A 20,948-nucleotide genomic window follows, 5' to 3' on the forward strand; every position below is an offset into this window, starting at 1 on the left:
ATACGAACAAACCGAAAACAGATGTGTATAGTTTTTGTCTCTGGTGGGTCCGAGTGATCGACCATTGAGAGAGCTTTTCGATCCTTTCGTTCCATACGAATAGTCTAAAAAACGCCAGAACAATCGTGTTCCTAATACAATTTCAAGTTTTCCGCCGCTTTTATAGCGTTGCGAAACCTTAGCAGTTTCTTGGCTGTATCGCGGTTATCTCGCAGTGCCCAACCCGATAACACGATGAAAATCATCCGGCATTGAGCGCTGTGGTTCGTTAATTCGATCGATTATCCGATCGAGTAAAATTTCGCCAGCTTTCTTCGTTCTATCGAAATGTGATCAATTTTGTTTGAGTATTTTGCGACGAACCGAATGTTTCTAATCGAGTTTACGGAACGCGCAATCTTTGTGAATTTGAGTTTCGATTTTTTTTAACGTCCGGTAGGTATTCGGGTTGGCCATGAGCTTGGTCGCGTTTCCCGACGCGAAGAATCGCCAACGTGTAGGACAGAATTCTTAATAGGCGGCGATTATCGTTCCTTTACGACGACATTGTTCCCCAAGGGTTCAGGGCGTTTCGCTTAAAATACGAGTGTCGTTCAACCGGTGTCCTAACGAATGCGAAGAGAATCCAGCAATACTTGAGATCCGTCCACGGAATTTTCGTAGTCCTCTCTACTTTTTGCGATATCTATTTTCGGTCCGCGTCGGCTCTCCGCTCCGTGTTACCGCGATTTCAGTGAGCGCAAGCCTAAAGAAAAAGTTCGATAGCGGCGATAAAGGGGATTCGTTCCTGATGATCGAAATGGAAACTTCTACCGTGGTGTTCATCCCGCAGAATACACGTAAGCGTCTGCTTGTGGTTTCCTTAATTAATCGACAACTGTAATTCTTTCGCAAATGAATGTTCGATCTTTACCGGATAGGACAAATTGCAGTCGACTCGATAGCAATAAGAAAAGCAGTAGAGAAGTGCATACTTTGTTTTATTTGAGGCTGGTCTGTGTTTACGCTAATGTCAAATCATCTTGTTAGGAATCTATGTATTCTAAAGTCAGAGTAATTTAACTTATTTGCACTTCAGACAACAGACTGAAGACAGAATGCGCCAAGCTCTTGTGTAAACGAATGTTACAGCTGATCAGATACAATACTTCGAACAAACGAACAATACGAGTTATTTTGACCTCACCCTATCAATTGAGGGTCAATGTTACTGCAGTTTCCCCTCGGTTGCAATATTTTCAAATTGTTTAACGAATACAATTTGTACGAAATCGTCTTTCGTCGAAATGGACAAAATGCGATCAGTTTGTGGGTACATTATCGGTATTCCAATTAAATTGCTCTCCCGAAGCAGCGTTTCAGACGTACCTTTTAATTGGATTGTCACACTTAATTACAATCGTATGGAACGAGGAGCGCAACGTTCGAGATACACTTCGTGTATCTCGAAGGCTGCAAATACGAGTCAATTTTTTCGCTTGAGACACTGTAGCGCAATTGGTCAAGATCGTCTCCTTAACGGAATAACAATCGTGTTAACCCGTTACCAGTAGCGGTGTCCTCGTTTTGAAGCAAATTGACGAAATATCTTTTACGCTGATGGAACGTTTTTTTGCTTGTCTCCTGTGCATTTATCGATCAGTTCGCGAATGGGGACGTTACAAGTCTCCACACGGTGTACTTTCACGCTGCTCAAAATAATTACCCAATCATCTCCTCGAGTAACTTTAACAGTCTGCAAGATATCGAATACTTAAACAATTTTCTACATATAATAATAATAATAGTAATAATAATAATAATAATAATTGACTTTATTACATTCTAACTGATAGAATAGAGAGTATAGATTAATGGATGAGCAAAAAAATTAAAGCGAAAGAAGATAGTTGAGACGCATAGACTCTTGTTACAAATTTTAATATCAGATTCTTGATACATTCGGTACAAGGTGTTTCAAAATGAGTGGTACAACTGAAAAGCGAGTGATTATAAAATATTTTTGTACGCGGTTTTATTTAAGAAAAAATCGATTTTGGAAATATATGGAGTATATGTGCTTAAGTGATACCTGTGACTTGACTCGCGAATCTCTCTTTCATGTTTTATCACGTCTAGGTGCAAAATGTACAAAGTTAAGCGATTTGTACACGTTGGAGGTTTACTGGAGGCTCGCTCGTTCGCGGTTTTTATCTATCTTTTTTCTCATGAAAAAGACCAGTGAGAGAGATAGTGAGTAAACTCACGGGCAAACTAGTTGCATACCTCTAAGTGTACTGGTTGCTTCAATTATAAGAAAAATAATATGTCTAGTCATAAATTGTTACTTGTATACTTAAAGCGAGATCGAACCGAGTTTTGGTTAAACGCGCGCGAGCTTCAAGTGACTTTAAAATCGATCGTCTTAAAAACAGAACCTTGTACGAATAAATTTTATTCTATCTTATCAATTGTACCACTAATTGTAGAGCACCTTGTATAAGTTGATGTGATCTCTTAATTGTTTTGGACAGCGCGTACTATTATAAATAATACAATGTAGTAAGATGTGATAATACGCAAATTTGAACTCATGGTACGCCGAATAATTTTGAAGTTAGCACTAATGAACGAGGACTAAACGTTAACGATGGACTAACTTAAATTGGTCTCTTTATTCCCCTCTTTCTCCGTGAATCATTGGTCCTCTTCCTTATCCTTGTTCCTTTTATCGTGTTCCTCCTCCCCCTCTTTCTTTCCTCGTTCTGTTTCCGGTTTCGTGCGGATGTTGGACGACCGCATGCTCCACGATAAACGCTTCTACGATGATGACGATGACCACGGCGACTATGACAACGTCACATCCACAACGGTCACTTCGGGCATCACGGCAGCGGTAAGTTTCTGATAAGGCTAGTCACATTCCGATTGCCGAGCGACACGCGTGGAAGCGCGCAACGTGTTCGCCATACTAAAATCGTGGACGTGCGTTCCGTAGAGGCCTCCGGGTATTCGAATCGCACTATCGAGAGAAAACCGAATTTATTTTCATCGTTGCTCCTGCCTCGCGATTAAGTTCGACGTTCGCTCGCATTAAAAATACAATGGAACTTCGTTCTACCCTTTGATGGGCGTTCCCAGTTCAGCGACATCAGAATCTCGCGCTATTACCACTTTTCTCGAGTCTCGAGCGAGATCTTTGGTTCGAGTTGATTTATATGATTGTTTCTGACGGGTCTAATAGAGTTCGTGGAAAACGATCCGTTACATTCGATAGCACGCGTGATTCATTCTGCATTAACGCGTCGTAATCGAGATCACTGAGTAACGCACTAAGAACGCAAGGTATACTTTTTTACATCGAAGTAACAAAAGGTGACATAATCCGTGTAATAGAATTGTGATAACAAACGATTCATCATACTCGGAGAGATCTTTCGCGGGATAAAGAAGACCGGGACGTATGTATTTAGCTGTGCCGCAAGTGTTTAAGGATAACTGTGGTGAAAGCAGAGAACCAGTCGTGGTCTAATTGTTCGAAGGAGATTTTGGTTTTGGAGTGCTTACTGGGCATTCTGGTTCCGTCGTTAAACGTATTCCCGATTAAGCCGATCAAACGACGAAAGTGGAAGGTGCACTCGTTCGTGTATTTGCGCTATCGATTCGCGATTACATCCTCGTATGCCAGCGTTACACTGACACGAATTGTCGAAATTGTTACGCATGTCACAGAGAATGCTTGAAAGCTGATATTATTTCCATGATCGAATCGAGACTTGGTTTTGACGAGACGGTTACAAATTAATAAAACAAACGAGGACAATCGTTTGGACGCGATAGGATCGTTAAAATGTCAACGCCGGCGGCGTCGAGACGTCGTCTGAACCCGGCTATTCTCGCCAGATACAATAGCCGACACGCCGATTCCTCTCAACAGGTAGTTATGTTATTCGAATTATTTTTGCCGGTACTATCAGTTTTTCCCGGAAACATTACATTAATCTACGTTCCCTTGACTATCACGACAACATTAATTTTTTAACGACGTATCGGTATTCAGATACGACGGGTGCAACATTCGATATTCTAACAGTCGAGGGCTTTTAGCCCTTATCTACGTACACATTTATAAAATTATTTTCTTTCTCGTTCGAGTCACGCTACAAGTATAGTGAGTCGAAGGATAGAACGGTGAACGATGGAAGTGGGTTAATGTTGTGCTCCGGCGCATTCATTGATTTAAAATGGAAAGAGAAACTGTCCTATATCATTTTGGTATCTCGAAAGGAACGCTTGTTTTTTCAAAGATCTCGTCCCAACTGTTCTGTAACAACACTGATTGAATTGCGCATCTTCTCGCGCAATTTCATTTTTATACGGTGTCAACGATCGCGTTGATTTACCCCGGCTGGTCGTGGTTGGTATTCTAACGCGACACTAGGAAGTACGCGCAGAATGCTTGGAGTATCATTGTGGCTTCAATTGGACTACGAGCTAATAAGAACATCGAACTGTTATAACGTTGTATGCGTGAAAGCCACCTGCATTCACTTCTGTACTATTTTTACATTATGTTGTTCGAGATACAAAAAAATGTAACACAAGAGTATTATTGTTTTCAAGTCGTACAAAATCTCTTACGGTAGTCGTTATAATACGAACGAAGGCAATTCTTCTCAAAATAGTCAATCGAAAGTAGAATGCTATTTTTCTTATACGAGCCTTCATTTTCGAGAAAGTGGATGTTGAATATACATGCACATCGTATCTCACTCAAATACAATTCTTTCTAGAACGAATAATTGTATGCAAATATTTTACTATATATTGTAAACTTAGTTTTGTTTGAATTATACCGCGAATTTTGGAATACCATGTATGGAATTGCTTACGTTTTAGTTGTACCTTTGTCGCTAGTGTTCGAATTAAATAAAAATAACATATGTATTTTATTCATAAATAATATACCATAAAAACAAAAATGAAACGATATAATTGGAAAATGTGAGGTGCTTCTAATTGCAACGTACACTTCGCGCGTGCCTTTTTCTCTTGTTAACGATCGAGGGAGAAAAATCTCCAGCAAGCATGCAGCGCCACCACGACTAAGGGATTCGATTCCACAATCACATTTTATAGTACATACAAGAAAACAGCCGGTAAATAAGAGCAACGCTGCCTTATATTTGTTTTAATTACCACACGAATATATATTTAACAATATTCTTTTCCAGTGATATTATTGTTTTATCAGAATTGAAGATCTCTTACCGAATAATGAAGTACTTATTTTCATTACGAGGCTATCAGGCTTTTTGTTAAGTTAAAATTTTAAACAAATCTTTTGAAACGAAAATTAACGCGATTAAATGCAAATCTAAAAAGAAACTTGCGATTGCCTTAGCGTGGCAGCACAAGATGCATCTTCATTTTGAATGCTAAAAAGTGATTCCAAACAACATGATTCGTCGGAACACTGAACCAAATTGTATAGCGAGAACAATATGTTCACTCATCTGCCAGGACGTTCGTGCGACTGATTGCGATTGGTCGTTGTTATTCCGTAGAACACATGCGCAGAGAAGAGAGGCAGCCGCGTTGGTTATCCGGCGAGCACGAACAGCGGTGTAGTGGATTTATCCCCACTCCCAGTGGTAGCTGCGTCAGGCGTGGTCGTTCGTTAGGAACCGCAGTATATCCGAGTCGGGCGCGTCGTGTATATCGGTCCGCTATCGACTGTCAACCTTTGTTGGCAAAGCTGTATGTGTATACGCGCGCGCGCGCAAGTGTATAGTGTGCGTGTTTGGCAAAGGTCGTTTAACTTTTTCCCTCCTCGTTGTTTTTCTTCTGCTTTGCGATCGGTGGAACGAAGAATACGTCGTTTAGTTTTCGTACACAGAGAGGGCTGGTCGACGATGAAACAATGCAGAGAAAAGTGAGAGTGAACGTGGCTACGTTCGGCCGGTTCGCCGACAGCGTGAATCACCAGCAGCACCGGCGTTCATGAGCCCACGCAGCGCTACCGATGCACGATTTCTCTCTTTATCTTGCCCTCTTATACTCTTTTTCGTACCCTCTCTATCTGTTTCACGTCATACATTGTACGTATTTCTCTGTTGCACGGGAGTGCTGTTGTAACACGCGTACGCGAATTTTTCCTTTAAATCTGACACATCTATCGCGTGAAGCGCATAGTGAGTATTCGTTTTCTTCCAAGCAATTAACCCTTAACATGGCCGTACGTGCATGTGCGTCCACATATTTAAATTGTGCGTTTGTTTGTAACATTCTCAGCAACGTGTATGACCGTGATATGGTTTCTGTTGATCCTGTGCAATGAAGGCGTTTCCAAGGGCAAATCGTGGCTTTCGTGTACGAATCGAAATATCGTTGTTCAAAGGATTCTAAAATTAGTACTCTAAACCTATTGTTTTTGTATCTCTTTTTCGGTCTGTGATCAATTCATTGAAAAGATTTTTGTTAATCATGTTTGTATATTTCTTTTTAAAATTACAAATGAATGTTCAGAGCTCAAACTATTTGTAGCATTGTTCTGTGATACAGTTATTGTTGTCATTTAACTTATGGAAAAACAATCGAAATCGTGACTTAGGGCAAGGTCAACTTGTCAAATACTTCTCAATTTTCTTCCATTTGCATACTTTGTACAAAACTACTAGTACATAAGAGAACATCAATTCCTTTGTCATTTTCACTGTCATTTTTACTGTCAGTTTCACTGTCAGTTTCAGTCTGAGAAATAAGTGTACGTTTCAATATTCGGAAAACGCGTCGAGCAACAGTCTCATGGATCGCAGAAACAAATATCAAGTAAAAAAAGTAACCGCATAACAAATTTTCATCGTTATAGCGAAGGAACACTTTTTATGGTAGATACGCCCGTTTTTTTTCTTACATTGGCTCCCTTGAGTCTACTTTTATGGAACAAATTTGTTAAAAGTATTTACATTTTCACGATGCGTCATATCAATTGAAAATATCCTTATATGCACAATTGAAGCTCGACTATGCTAACTCACGACCCTTCCATTCTTAGGTAAAACAAAAAACCTTGAAAAACATGACTTAAACCTCCATTATCAGTTTGGCTGGTGATAGAAAGGACACAAAGGATAGAAAAAAGACAGAAGATTGTGTTGATTAGTATTCGCGTGAAACTTGTGGAAATGTCGACCGAAAATCAAAACGGTTCCGCTGGCACTCAGAGTAACGGCATAAAGACCTCGATCAGCGTGTCGTCCTCCACGCGGACCGCGTCGAACAATTCATCGTTCTTGTACAGCAGCAATTCGATGCTGAACCGCGATAAACCGCGACAAGTGCCGCCACCAACATTGCCGAAACACACGTACAGCTTCAACGCCAGCACGACCGAACGATTGAACAGAGATCGCGATGTCGGTGGTAGTTACAGGCTGGCGAGTCTCGACAGGCTTGCCCTCAGGCAGAGGATACTAGATGGAGAAAAGGCGAACGGCGACACCACGTCGGTAAGCCCGAGCATCTTTCCTTTTCTTTGACGACTTATTTTTCGTTACGTTTGCGCGATCTATGTTTTATGGAAGAAATACCATATACAGAAAGTAGTTGTCATTGGTAGGCTGTTAATAATAAGAGGATTGGAGATATATGTATACGTACTAATAATTTTTCTGCGTAATTAGACACATGAGAGTTTTCAGTTTCATATTTTGTACTTTGGAGGAGGATCGTTTTAGTTTGTATTGTATTTCGTCGACGTTAATTGAACTGGTTAATTTAAACAAACATAAATTTATAGTTATTGCTAATAACGAGTAATGTCGGGGTTTGAAACGTGAATTTCGTTGCTACCGATAATAGCAATTCGTTCTAAATTGCCGGAACTGGTTCGTGTGTTACATTTCATATCGATCAATTTAAATTGGTACGTTTAACGTGTTGGCTCGTAGAACTTTCAATCGTAGCTGTCGTAGAACTGCTTTCTCATAAATCTAAAATCGATAAGTCTATGAAAATAGCAAATCAACACACTTTAATTATAAAGAGATTAATTGCAACCGAAAGCTGTAGTGAATTTTAATTGCGAGTGTTTCGATTACAGAGCATATAACGTATTCAGACATTTTGTTTAGTGCATGTTTTCAAGTTAGCGTAGTTTTCATTTACATTTCTCGTGTATACCGTGAGATAAATTGCGAAATCCAATTTCGAGCGATTCAGAGTTTTTTACATGTGTACATACTTGACAATTTTTAGACGTCAAATGCGTACATTCAAATTTTGAAATCGGATATTATTTTCTTACTAATTGTCATTTTTAACTGTTTAAATGCAATTGTTTAAACGGCGTGTATCAAGCATGGATTTCGCCGCGCGAGGTCACGATTTTCCGTAGAAGTCGTTACAGCTTTCGGGTGGCAGATGGGAGTTTTGTCACGTACCTCGTGACTCCGTAACTCAATCTCGCTTCTCGAAGAATCAAATCTTATACCTCTGTCACACTGGAGGTCGCTCGTCTCGCCACTCGAAGACCCCGCATAAAGGACCCACGTGATCGTTCCGTTTATTCTGTTCTCGTGGCTCTATGAGAAAACTGGCTGTGACTCACGAGTCCAGTTAAGTCGGGTCTCGATGGCGTTCCAGAAAAACAAGAAATTACCGTTCCGATCGGTACGATACGATATATGTATACTTTAGCTACCGCCACGAAACGTAAATGCCGCAAAAACAGCGGCAAACTATGGAAAATTAGAAGGAATACTTGTATACACTGGATGTTTGTAAAACAGAGATAAAATTGTAAAAGTCGTGAAATGTTATTGTAGTTCAGGTAATTGATATTTTTATACATTTCTATAAATTCTGCTCAAGGGCTTGTTGTTGCATTGATGGAATAATTGCACGTCACAAATGAGTCAGATCTATGAGAATCTCTGTCGAGAACACGTGGCAAGTTTACTCTATGTGGTTTCTCTGTTACCGCTGTTGTGCGCAGAAGAGTGTGACAGAGAGTAAAGAGTGAGAGATTTGCCAGTAGGATCCACAAGGGAGTGATGGAGAAACACTGCGAGGGTGGAACATATGGTAGCGTTCTTATCTCGATTTTCATGGGCTTTCGCGAGAGGGACTTAACTTTTAATTCCTCTTGCCAGGTCTTTCGCGTCAAGCATGTGCTTTCAATTCTTCAAACCACGCCCCATAAGCGTGTTATTTTTACCCTCCTTTAACAATCAAATTCTGTAGAACTTACTGGAAACATTAATTCTGCGTGTCGATGCAGATAATTCAAATTGTTTGTCGTTGTGCTTGTGTTGTTTAAAAATAATTTAAGAAATTTTGGTCACATACAGAATATGTCGAATATTCGAATAATAATCTAGTTATCCAAATTGTATTTTCGAGTTTTTCAAGATATTTGGCCCGCACGAAATATTCGAATGTACTTGATCGATGATTCACTTTTCTCGTGTATCCCAGAACAGTTCCTTCAGTAGCACGAGTCACCCGAAAATTTGAGAATCACTGTAAGAGCCCACATGGTCACCCCTCGTACATATATTTTCGTCGAAGAAGGGCACAGGCTTGTGTAACCACGGGGGCGGCTTAGTCAAGGGTCCCACCCTCGTGCGTTATAGACAATAGGAAAATACACTGTAATTCGTGACTCATAGAACGAAGAAAGATATACAATTCAGGTGATGTTTAAATCGAACGCTTGTCACTTATCGCTTGTCATCTAACAAATGTTTAACACACACACAAAATTCGTAGCGATAATTCGATCATGGTTTGAATCGTGCCTTGAAGTATCCCGATTTTTCTTTAAAAGACGGGTACGAAATATCATTCCTTATGATTTTCTTACCGCATGCACCGATGATGAAACGGTGGATATACGTTCCAAGAAAGGCAGAGAGAGTGTGTCTGTTCGATAAAACGAAAATTTATTACTTCCGAAAGTACCGCCGACCTTAAATAAGATCATTGTTCTGTCTTCGAGAATTATGCCTCGTTAAAAGATTTTTGAGGATTTCTTTGTCTTCTTTTTGTATCAATCGTTAGTTTCCAAAAATTAGTAAACTTTTCAAGAATTTCGAAGAACGTATGATTCTGTTTGCGTTAAATATACAGTGTAGACTTTGTGTACTTTATTATCATTAAAGTAACATAGTAATCAAAGAATTATGTCATTTTGAAAATATAGAATTCTTTCGATTCAATCTACTTTCCAAAATATCATGTGTGTCTATGAATGCAACTCGTTAGAAACTTACACGATAAAAATATATTCCTTATTTGTAGTAATAGTGTAACAGTTTTCAAGCGTATAAGATTAGTTAGAACGGCCTAAAGAGTTAGACATGGATGAGAATTAAGGCGATCGTTACTCGACTTCTTTTTTTTCGTAAAAACCTTGAGTTTAGGTTTCGTCGAAAAAACACGAGGATGAACCTCCGGCGTGTGTGTAAATACGTCCGAACGACCCTGGTGAGATTCCGTGGAACACGAAGGGGAAACCCGCCATCTGCCCGTCCGACTCACGAAGTACCTTTTCAGAAAAGCAGGGCGCGTCCCACTTTTTCTCCCCATTTTTTTTCCCCCAAACAACGTCCGCGTTCCTTGTTCCGTGGTATTTTCAACCCTTCGTGCGGAATATATGCGTATAACTGTTTGTAAGGCGTTTCTGCGCGTTACGCGTACCGTTTTACACGAACAGCGAACGACTCGAATGAAACGAAACAAAACGAAGAGAGACAAAAAGAGGAAAAACAAAAAACGATTCGGCCACGAATTGTTTTGGTCTCCGACTTTGCAATTTTAGTTGACCACCGGAAAATGTATCACGTGTCATTTACGTATTTCTTATGAAAGGAAAAAGTTTCCGTGGATACGACCATGTGTGCGACGAGAAAGTTATCTCGCGTATTCCTGCAAACTATTTGCATTCGCTGCAAATTTGTTTGCATCGGTGATAGATGATCACTATTTTAAAACGATTTCCGTGGAACTATTACGAATCGTTTCTAAGTTATCGATGAAGCCGGTCGTTCGGTAACTGTAGCTCGGTTGATATTAGGGATTAACGAGCTGATTTCGAAGTACCTCGATGTCTAATCTTGCACGGTGGGCTCGTTTGGAACATTGGACTCCAGGGTAGTCGACGTTAATTGAACGAAATTAGCCAGGATATTGTGCTGGCACGTGCGAGACACAACGTCTTGACGATAGAATTTCACGAAGCCGGTACGCCCTTACGACAGAGCGTTAATTAAGGAGATTCGTACGAGTCGAGGACACGCGAAACGCGAAGCTGAAAAATGTAACCTTTAGCCAGTAAATTTTACGCAAATTGGGTTACGAGTAGGTAGGGTCAGCGTTCAATGTCTAAAAGACTGAAGTGTAGATGCCACTCTTGCAAATAGTTTATACCGTGTCTTCGAATACCCTGCGCAGTAGGTGTAGAATGTTTACTTTGTGGTCTCCACTTACTCCACTTTGAATTGCGATTAGTTGTACATCGAATCGAAGAATTCAACGTACGGGAGTTGAATTACGATGGGAATTATTAAATTTTATTTGCCTAGTTATTATTACTAATTAACGGAAAACGTAATCTGGAATTAATTAATACGTAAGTTCGGGTATTTATGGGATAACGTGTCGTTGATCCTTGCTTCCAAATCGATTTTTCGGTCCGTGGTCTCCACGAGAAGTCAACTATGGAACGCTGATCGGAGAGATATAAAAATTGAAGCACGATTAGAAAAGCGAACGAGCGCCGGAACGTCCGGTAACAGAGTTATTGGGTTACCGGGGTCCCTGGCACGGACCTAGTTGCTCGCATGGAAACCGGAGGGCACAAAGGCGATTTCGAGTTTCCCTTTTCCTTCCCACGATCGCGACGCGTATCGATCCTGCGGTTACGCAGCGAGTCCCACTAGTGTTTGAAGAGCAGAGGGGCGATGGTTCGTGCGCATTCATTTTTACCGAACTTGCAGCTTTATTGCAAGGTCTCTTTTATGAGGGGTCCTACAGGTGCCTCGAGAATTTTGATGAAATTTGACCGAGGTGAATCAAGAGAATGTGCGATGACATTCTGTCAAATATTTTATTCCGATGTGCATCTTTTGTGCACGATAGATACTTGAACTATAAACGTTCTTAATACAGCAACGGCCGCTATCACATATATGTGACTTTGTCAATTGGCAGCTAGATCGTTGTATCATCGTACATCTTTTAATTTATTTGAGTGAATATAATCTATACAATTATATATAATAAATCTAACAATTCTGTACGAAAGAAGGAAGAACAGTTTTGGAAGCTTTCGTTAGATTGAAACTCTGGTAAAAGTCGCCGGTGGCTGGTGTAAGTCTTTGCGTGGAACGTGCGGTCGGCAAAGTGTTATGTTTGTGCATTTTACAAGGAGGTGTGGCGAGCGAGTGCAAGGAGCGGTTACTTCATAGGAGGAGAGTCTGCGTTCGAATCCAGTGACTAAGCTACTCTTCCAAATTTTATTAAAATTTTCGGTGCAACGACAGTAGAGTTCCACGATTACGAACAATTAATTTTATTTCTCGTTATGATTATTTCTTTTAACAGCATTTGATTCCATGGAACGGTCTTCGCGTGACAAAAGAAAACGATGGAAGTATGTTACTTTAACGTTAACCTCGTTCCGTTCGAAGAAATAATTCTTTTTATCAGCGGGTCGTAGCACGTCCAAGTTCTTGAAAATCGAAGCTAATAAATTGCCGAGCGTATAGAACGCGTCGTTTACAATTATCATCGCTGCTTTAGCTTGCGTAGCCCAGATTTATAGCGTCGTGCACAGTCGTCCGCGGTTCAATTTGCGTTGAATTCTTCACGAACGATGAATCCCCGAGCTGGTCGTGTCGGCATTGAAATTTGTGTGAAACTAGTCTCCGGAAAGTTTGCCGATACGTGTTTCGCGCGCAATTCCTATAAATTCCCGCGTGCCGTCGTCGTGGAAACGAAAGAGTTCTCTTGCCCCGTCTCTCGTTCTCGTTCGCTCAAAAACCAAACAGAAACAACGTGCTTTTTGCGAAGGGCAGCAACTCCGCTTTTGAGTCGAGAAACAGTTGATTCATTGAGTTAACACGAAAGATTCGATATCTTACTCGACGTTGCGAAGATCGCTCGACAAGATTGCTTCAAGATAGTTGGGGAGGAAAGATAAAGAGCCGATAAATTCTGGAATAAAGTTCAGAATAAATCTGGAGAGCGATGATTGTAAATGGCTGGTTATTATTTTACTCGATAAAGAGTAAGCGCTTTGTCGTGACTTGTAGCAAAACGCGCGGGTTTCGTTCTAAAATAGATCAAAGCTGCCTCGTTCGAATATTTATTTATTTCGATTATACCAATTTTCTTAGGAGATGTACAAGTTGCATCGTGCAATTAGGTCGAATAATGAAAAAATTGATCTTTCTTACGAAGGTGCAACTCTATTATTATTATCATCGTCATCATTTTTGTATTTTTTTTTAAGGGGAACCGTATATTCTTTTTTACGCGAATCGATTCTCTTTGTTATCCTGGGTATAGAAATGTTACTGGACCAATTTTCTCAACCCTTTATTTAAATTTATTCGTTAGAAATATCTTGTAAGTATTCGTTTCGCGATCACCACTATCGCTAATATTTTTGTACTTAAAATGACCGCAGGAGAATCGACAAGAAGGGAAAAAAAGATCGTCCCATGAAAAATAAAATGCAATCGCGTTTCTGCGTATGTGCATTGTTATACTTCTGAGAGAACTAAGCTCATAGCGAGATAGACCTTGTTACACCATTTAACTTTTCCTCTATTATTTTTTTTCCTATCTTCAACGAAACAAGAGGTACAACGCATCTAGAGTGCGTGACGCGGCCTGAGTACAGTGCGACAGACAAAGTCTCTTCGCAGAAAGATACTTAGTGGATAAGTATCTCCTGGATACATTTCTCCTTCTCTGAAGAGCGCTTTTGTTTATAAATATGTATGAATTAATCGCTTTTAGAATGATGGCTGACAAGTGTACGCATCGGAATCTAATCTGCCTTATCTGTGCACATGATTTGCGTTACGACACCGCACTATTGCATACCAACGATGGCAATGGGATCGTAGAGCCGATTACGAAGTCTGGATTTTTTCATACTGGCAGTTGGTCGAGCGCGTTCTACATCGAGCTCTCTTTGTCGGAGTGTCTTCTTCCGTACTCGTGAACGCGCGGCGTGCTCGTAGCATTCAGAATACAATACTGCACCGGTGGAAGAGAAATATTCTTCTCTTTACGAGTCGACGACGCCTTGCATCGTCTGTTGCTCACGAATTTGTGAAAACAGATTCGCATTTGAATTTATTTTATAGTACTTGAATTATTTGACGTTGATCGAAATGGGGAAATATTTTTATTTGTTTTTTTTTTTTAATTCTCTATTTTCTAAATTTTTTTTTTCTTTGTTTTTTTTTTTTTTTTTTTTTTTTTTTTTGGATAAAGAAAAACAGGCCATTACTACTAATCATTTTCATAGGATATTTATGGTGTCGATTATAAATTGAGTTACCCTTTAGATAAACTGTGAACTTCGTCTCAGTTACTCCATAAAACTGTGACTTATATGCACATGTATGTTATCATTGCGATGGATAATACTATTGAGAACAATTGACACTTACATGATGATGCGCTTAGTAAAAGATGAGGTGTGTTTCAACAGAGTTGATCTTTGAAAACAAACTCTATTCAAACTACAAAAGAAAGTTTATATTTAAAAAACTTCTTATCTGACCTTGTTCTGATAAAAGGGTTTCATCTCACTGAAATTACATTCATGTTTCGTTAAACAGTCAATATATAAAGTATAGTAATATTTGTAGCGAATGTTCAATTGGCATTGAACACCTTGCTAAACTATAAGGTCATCTAAGCAGGTAACTCCCTTAATTATATTTAGCTGTATAGAATATTAAATCTTTCGGACGTTGGAAATTTTATTGAGCTATAATTAGAACAAAATTCCGTTTAACATACTCCAATTGACCCACCAATATATTTATCCATAAGATGTCAACATGTGAGGGCGGGAATTAGGTTTATCCGATTGATTCGATGTACAAGGCATTCGAAGTTAGTATTCTGAAGTTATCAGAAACTTGTGTACACTGTAAATTGTACTTTAGTGGACGTGTTTAATATAGTACGAAAGTAACTTCCAGTTTAAGATGCGTTTGCAGACAAAACTTACATCATTTTGCGTTTCTCATAACATATTTTGTTTTTCTTTGCTCGCTAGTACGAAATGTAGAATTCTTCTACGAGTTATCAAGGGTTCTGTTTAACATCAACATCGCTCATCGAGCTTCGCTACGCCTGGAACTTGTTCTCGACGCAGGAAGCTATTCTTATCAACAAATCGTCCACCGATTTCTGACAGATCGCAACTTTGTTATCTCGCGACTAGGGACTCTTCAAACATAGCGCGAGATGTGTAGAAAGTGTCGTGCACTCAAATTTCTCTCGTTCTCGTAGAAGAACAACGTTTCATTTCCGTTGGGAAATCAACGGGATACTAAGAATATTTTCATACGAGAGGATTTGACATTTTTTTCTTGCGTTCGGTAATGTAAAAAAAAACCAACGTTGCGGATCAAGTTATCGCAATTAACGAAAATTCAAGTTGATTAAATCGATCGCTGAATACCAGCGGCAAAGATAACGACAACGAGTCGGATCAACTAAACACCCGACCCAGTAAACGTACGACTTATCGATTATTAAGTCCAACTTTGGTCGAGAAGCTATAATTAAGAGTCACGATTAGTATAAAATTCAAGCTATTTAAACCGATTGCTGTTTGTAAATGACGAAAATGCTAATAAAAAATTGGAACGGTCTCTTGTTCAGCGAGTCACTTAAACGACCAATTACTTAGTTTATTCGAGGAGACATAGTTAACATCTGTCTTAACGCGGTTAACATCTGCCGCGGAGAGAATCGCGCGTTCGTGTCGGTTGATTTATCTTATCTATGCTTTATCTGCACCTTTGGAAAGGAACGCGACAGGTGTTCCACGATCACGGAAGCCATCTGTACTTCACTGAGACGGTCTTTAAGGTTCTATTGTGTCTATGATATCAGTTCACGAGGATACTTTTGAATGGAATCGTGAGAGGAACGAACGAAGCCATGTAGATGTTCCAGCACGGAATTGTCGAGCATCGCTTAATCACTGATTTAGCGCATCGATTGCAAACTTGTGCTTCTTCTCGTAATCGATCGCATATAAAATGTCCGGTGTGAAATTATTTCTGATAACTCGGTCTAACATTCGTTCTTGAATCGAAATAGCCAAAGGAATAAAAAATGTCGCGTGTGAATTGCATCAATTTAACCAGAAATCGTATACAAGGTAACATTGGGTGATGTACTACTCTAGGTACAATGTTTCTAAGGTTTGTCTCACCATTTCTCAACACTATCTTTGTTGCGCGTTAATTTTTATTTAAGATTCAATCACGATAAAGGTCACTCTTTCTCCTGGAATAAATTAAAAATCTCCCAAAACTGCGAATATTCTAACAACAGGATAACTCTTTCTGTGAAATTCGGTCGGTCTCGGTCGGAATTATTTTATTTCTCGCACGATGGCAATCTGTACAAATCATATGGGATCGGGCAGTCAGCAGCAATGGCGGCAGAATCGAAAGTAGAGTGCAGGTCAATAATCTCTTGGCGAGTCTCCGCAGGGCAAGTCATCATCGTGGAATAGTCGATTGAATCGATTCCCTGGAAAAAAGCAAGAACGTTTCTTCTCCCCGTCCGAATCCCTTTGTTCCGGACCACTTCGATACGAGTGGCTCTTTTCATTTTACATAGTCCTTGTGACTCTCGGTTGAAATATAACCAGTTAATTAATGACAAATTTAATACGAGCCTTTTGACTTTGGCGTAGCGATTTTCCTGTTCTCCTAACCGACATTTTATTCCACATAAAAATCATAGATTATTTATTCGCCTATGAATTACCGCACAGGCTCGAATAAAAGCAGTGAAGATTGCGTTCTAACGGTGACGTTTATTCGGATCAAATACTCTTTTATTATCTACAGTTCCCCGTTTACACATTAACTTCGTACAGATGCTCTTCACGATAAGATGAAATACCTTGAAATGGGTCACACTCCCTTTCCTTTTCAAGGGAAAGCACCATTCGGGTTGTATCGTGGTATTTTGAGGCAGTTCACCCTTGCTTGGTAGAACGTGTTGTGACACACGTATATTTCATCAAATAAGAGGACAACGAGTAAACATTTACTTTCAAGAGATGACAATGTCAACGAATTATTGTGTACAAAAGTCCGTAAAGGATTACGATAATTCATGCTTTATCGATGCGCGGATTCGGCATATCGTTTGCGACAGTAAATACAGTTTAACGTTTATTTCGTGCTACACATTTTCGTTGATTGTACCGACACCGGTTACGCAACGGTCGCCAACCGTATTGTTCGTTTGAAAGCTCATCCCACACGCGAAGGGTGGGAAGGAAAGAATTTTCCGAAAAGTTTCTTTGACTTTTCGTTCTTCCGTGTTTTTAACCGTAGAATTAAAAACTCGAGATTTAAGAAAGGAAGGCAATCGCACGGATAAATTGTCACAATGTGTTCACCGTCTCCGCCACCACCACACTTAGATCTTTCAAGGGATTTCGGAATGAGGCTGTCTCGTGGTGCAGTCTCATGCGCACTGGACCGGTTTCTGTTCTACGATGCTGCACTCGGTTCGACCGCGTCTCCGATTCCCAGAGACTTCTCTTGGATACAACGCGTGTACGCTCTTTGTTACATTGTGTTATAAATAAAGAGCGTCTCAAGTAATCAACGTTCCTCCAGCCTTTTCGTGGAAATGATTCCCGAAGAGAGAGAAAGGCCACTCATGATCGACGCCACTCGGCGTATCCCAAACTAGTTTGACCACGCTGTATATTTTTAGCTGCCACGAAATACGCGTGTCTGACATGTTTTTTACTTTGTTTCCTGTACAACAGCTTAGTCCTTTTTTTTTTATAGAGTGACTCTAGCAAAGCGTAAGTTTCCGCGTTCAATTTATCGAATCGAAAAATTCGTCCGTTAACGTGCAATAATCTTCTCTGTTTCGCCCGAAAAAAATACACTCGGTGCTGCTACCTCGCGTATGCAGTCTGGCATTGCCGATTACTATTTATGTATGTGTAAAACACCTTCAAAGTGCAATCGTTCGTACGTTGACTCTGCACCGCTTCCGTAAGCAAAGCGTTTCAGCTGAAACACAGTTCTCGTGTGTGCGACACTTGCCCGGCGAGAAAAGCTTCACCTGCGACGCGGTCGGCAAATCGTGAAACTAAAAACTCTTTTAACGACCGTATGATATACGATGCGCGGCCTGTGTAAGCGACACGAGCGTATTACCGCCGTCGATAATAAGAAACGAACGAGGGATGAAAAAAACTAGTAAGCACATAAATAGGTGCATGCCTGCCTCGGTATTTTATTCGGTTCTCTCGAGGAACGAGAAGAAAGTCTCCTGTAAAATAATTGTATTCTAGTTGTTCAACTTATTTCCGGACGAGAAATTGGTTTCTTTTGAGTTGCACCATGTGCTTCGGGACACTTTATATGTTTGAACAATCGTTAAGAAAAAGCCGTTTAATCGTACTTTAAATATGTACCGGAAAAAGGTTTCGCATTACTCACGAGACGAGCAAATAAAAAATCCGGCGCGTCGTTCGTTTCCGCCTTGACCTTACGCACGTTCCGCCGCGCCTTAACGAGCCCGGACCAGCTATACACTTTATATTCTCAGCGGGGATAGGATCGAATCGTAACGGAACGCGTAGCATATTACGATTCTCTGCGCGCGTTCTTCCTCTACGCTTCGGTATTAAACCGCGGCGTAGGAAATTTTTCACTCCTTTTGTTTTGTGCTCGTCTAGCCACGAGAGCGCCTCTCTTTGACGCCACGGAATGCAATGAGATCGCAAAAGGTTCTACCGCGCGCTTCGCACAGAAATGCTTTTGCGAGCGCGCTCTTTTCAGCGTTTCTCGCCGACCTTGATAAACATACGGAACATAAAATTTCGTCCGAACCGATTTATTTGCACGTAATACGTTCACGTTCTGTATTTGGTAGTGGAAACGGAAATAAAAATAGAACTTCTCTCTATGGATTTAAAAGTTTTACAAGGACGATGTAGCATTCAAATCCAACGCGGTGAATGTGTTTATATGTTTCCAAACTGCACGAACAAGTTACCACTCGTACATTCGTCTTCGTCCATCTGTACAATACTATGTTTCACGCGACTTATGTACCTCGACTTGTCGAGCATATTGTGGCCTGTATTTAGTACTTTGAACAGAGTCCACTTCCGGCCGGAAGTTCATAAGACACTAGAGCACTCGAACCTGACCATAGCTTGTTCTTACTATATTCAAAACTTATCGATCGCAAGCAAACAAGCGATGCAACATAATGTATCTTTACCCTGTTTATATTACGATACCATTGCTTTACATGCACAATAAAAAATGAAGATAGACAAAAATCTGTAAAGCATATATATTTACTCTTTACAAACATTTGCCTGAAAACAGTTATTCTTTATAAAAAGAAATCGTTATCGTTTACAAAGAGATGTATTAAAATCAATTATAATCGTATAAAACTTACAGATTGTACCGGATAGTCTATGGAGTTACTTATTTCGAATAATTCGGATCGCGAATGATTAAATCGTAGCTCGAGTACTTTCTCTACAAGGTATCTTAAAATATTCAATGCAAGAGAATCGAATAATATTATCTTCGCGTGTTAATCACGGCTGTTGGAGCAGATGAATATTTATTTTTTATCGAACGAAATTAGTAACGTAATACGAGAACGAAGGCCATTGGTGTACGATTTTTGTCAAATATCCACTATTAATAGGCATATATGTGTGTCTCTTTATTTTCAGATACAGGCGAAGCGTGAGCTATTCTTCAAAGGTGACAACGCTGGAATAATATCATCACCGTCTGTGCCGTCGGTACCGCCACCCCAACCACCATCGCAGTCCCCGTCGTCGGTGAGCACGTCATCGACGACGACTACGACGTCCACGACCCTCACTTCGCCTAACACAGCGCCATCAGCCTCCTCGACCGTCTACACTAGCGTCACATCTTCGGCACCTACCTCGAAGCCCCGATTACCTCCGTCCACGGTGATCTTGAACCAAAATGATGCGTCAGAGGACAGCAATAAGCGGGAGTCTAGCAGAACCAGCGACACCAACAAAGAGGCCACTGTACTCCATCATCCACGGCCAACGCCGCCGACCAAGTCCAAAGAACTCGACGGATACGTGGGGTTTGCAAACCTACCCAACCAAGTTTACAGAAAGGCCGTTAAAAAGGGGTTCGATTTCACGCTGATGGTCGTTGGTTAGTATGCTTAAATTTGTCAACGAATCCAGTTCGTTGCGTATCTATCAACAAAAATTTTGACGTTTACCATCTTTTCATTAACTTGCACCAATACTCGATCGACCACTGAAACTGATCGAAGTAATTGCAGTATCATCTATAAACAAACTTTGTGTATTCCGTGTGGGTTTTCCACTCAAAATGATCTCTACGTTTCATAAATAGTTTAAAAAATCGTACATTATTAACTATATATAGATATAAATCCAAGGTTTTACGATTATCTCGATCAGTATGCTACTAGTAGATTTACTTGATGTGGTTCCCTTACTTCGCGTACAGATTTTGAAAAGAATACGAGCATCAAATGAAAGGATTGCGCATGAAAGTAATGGCCGTTAACGTAGGGGGACACATGTTTATTCTTTTTATTCTGGAGTGAATTCGTTTTTGCAAATGGGATGCGAAAAATGCATACTATGATTTCGTGCGTCTCCCTTCATTAAT

The 20,948-nt window shown here is 40.2% G+C and overlaps 1 protein-coding gene across 7 annotated transcripts in view; it reads left to right on the forward strand.

The window, feature by feature from the left end:
* Pnut (septin 7-like protein pnut) overlaps window positions 1-20,948 on the forward strand; it is a 34,644-nt gene that overhangs the window by 3,312 nt on the left and 10,384 nt on the right. For 2 of the 7 annotated variants that reach the window (XM_076308194.1, XM_076308191.1), the window contains exons 1-3: window positions 5,674-6,173; window positions 7,037-7,490; window positions 19,991-20,459. In XM_076308194.1, coding sequence (XP_076164309.1) covers window positions 7,167-7,490; window positions 19,991-20,459 — 793 coding nt within the window. In that variant the 5' untranslated portion in view covers window positions 5,674-6,173; window positions 7,037-7,166. Of the gene's footprint in view, window positions 1-5,673; window positions 6,352-7,036; window positions 7,491-19,990; window positions 20,460-20,948 lie in introns of those variants that run through there. The other 5 variants (XM_076308195.1, XM_076308193.1, XM_076308192.1 and 2 more) reach the window with 4 other exon arrangements.

The sequence above is a fragment of the Ptiloglossa arizonensis genome, chromosome 4 (genome assembly GCF_051014685.1).
Source record: "Ptiloglossa arizonensis isolate GNS036 chromosome 4, iyPtiAriz1_principal, whole genome shotgun sequence".
Lineage (NCBI taxonomy): Eukaryota > Metazoa > Arthropoda > Insecta > Hymenoptera > Colletidae > Ptiloglossa > Ptiloglossa arizonensis.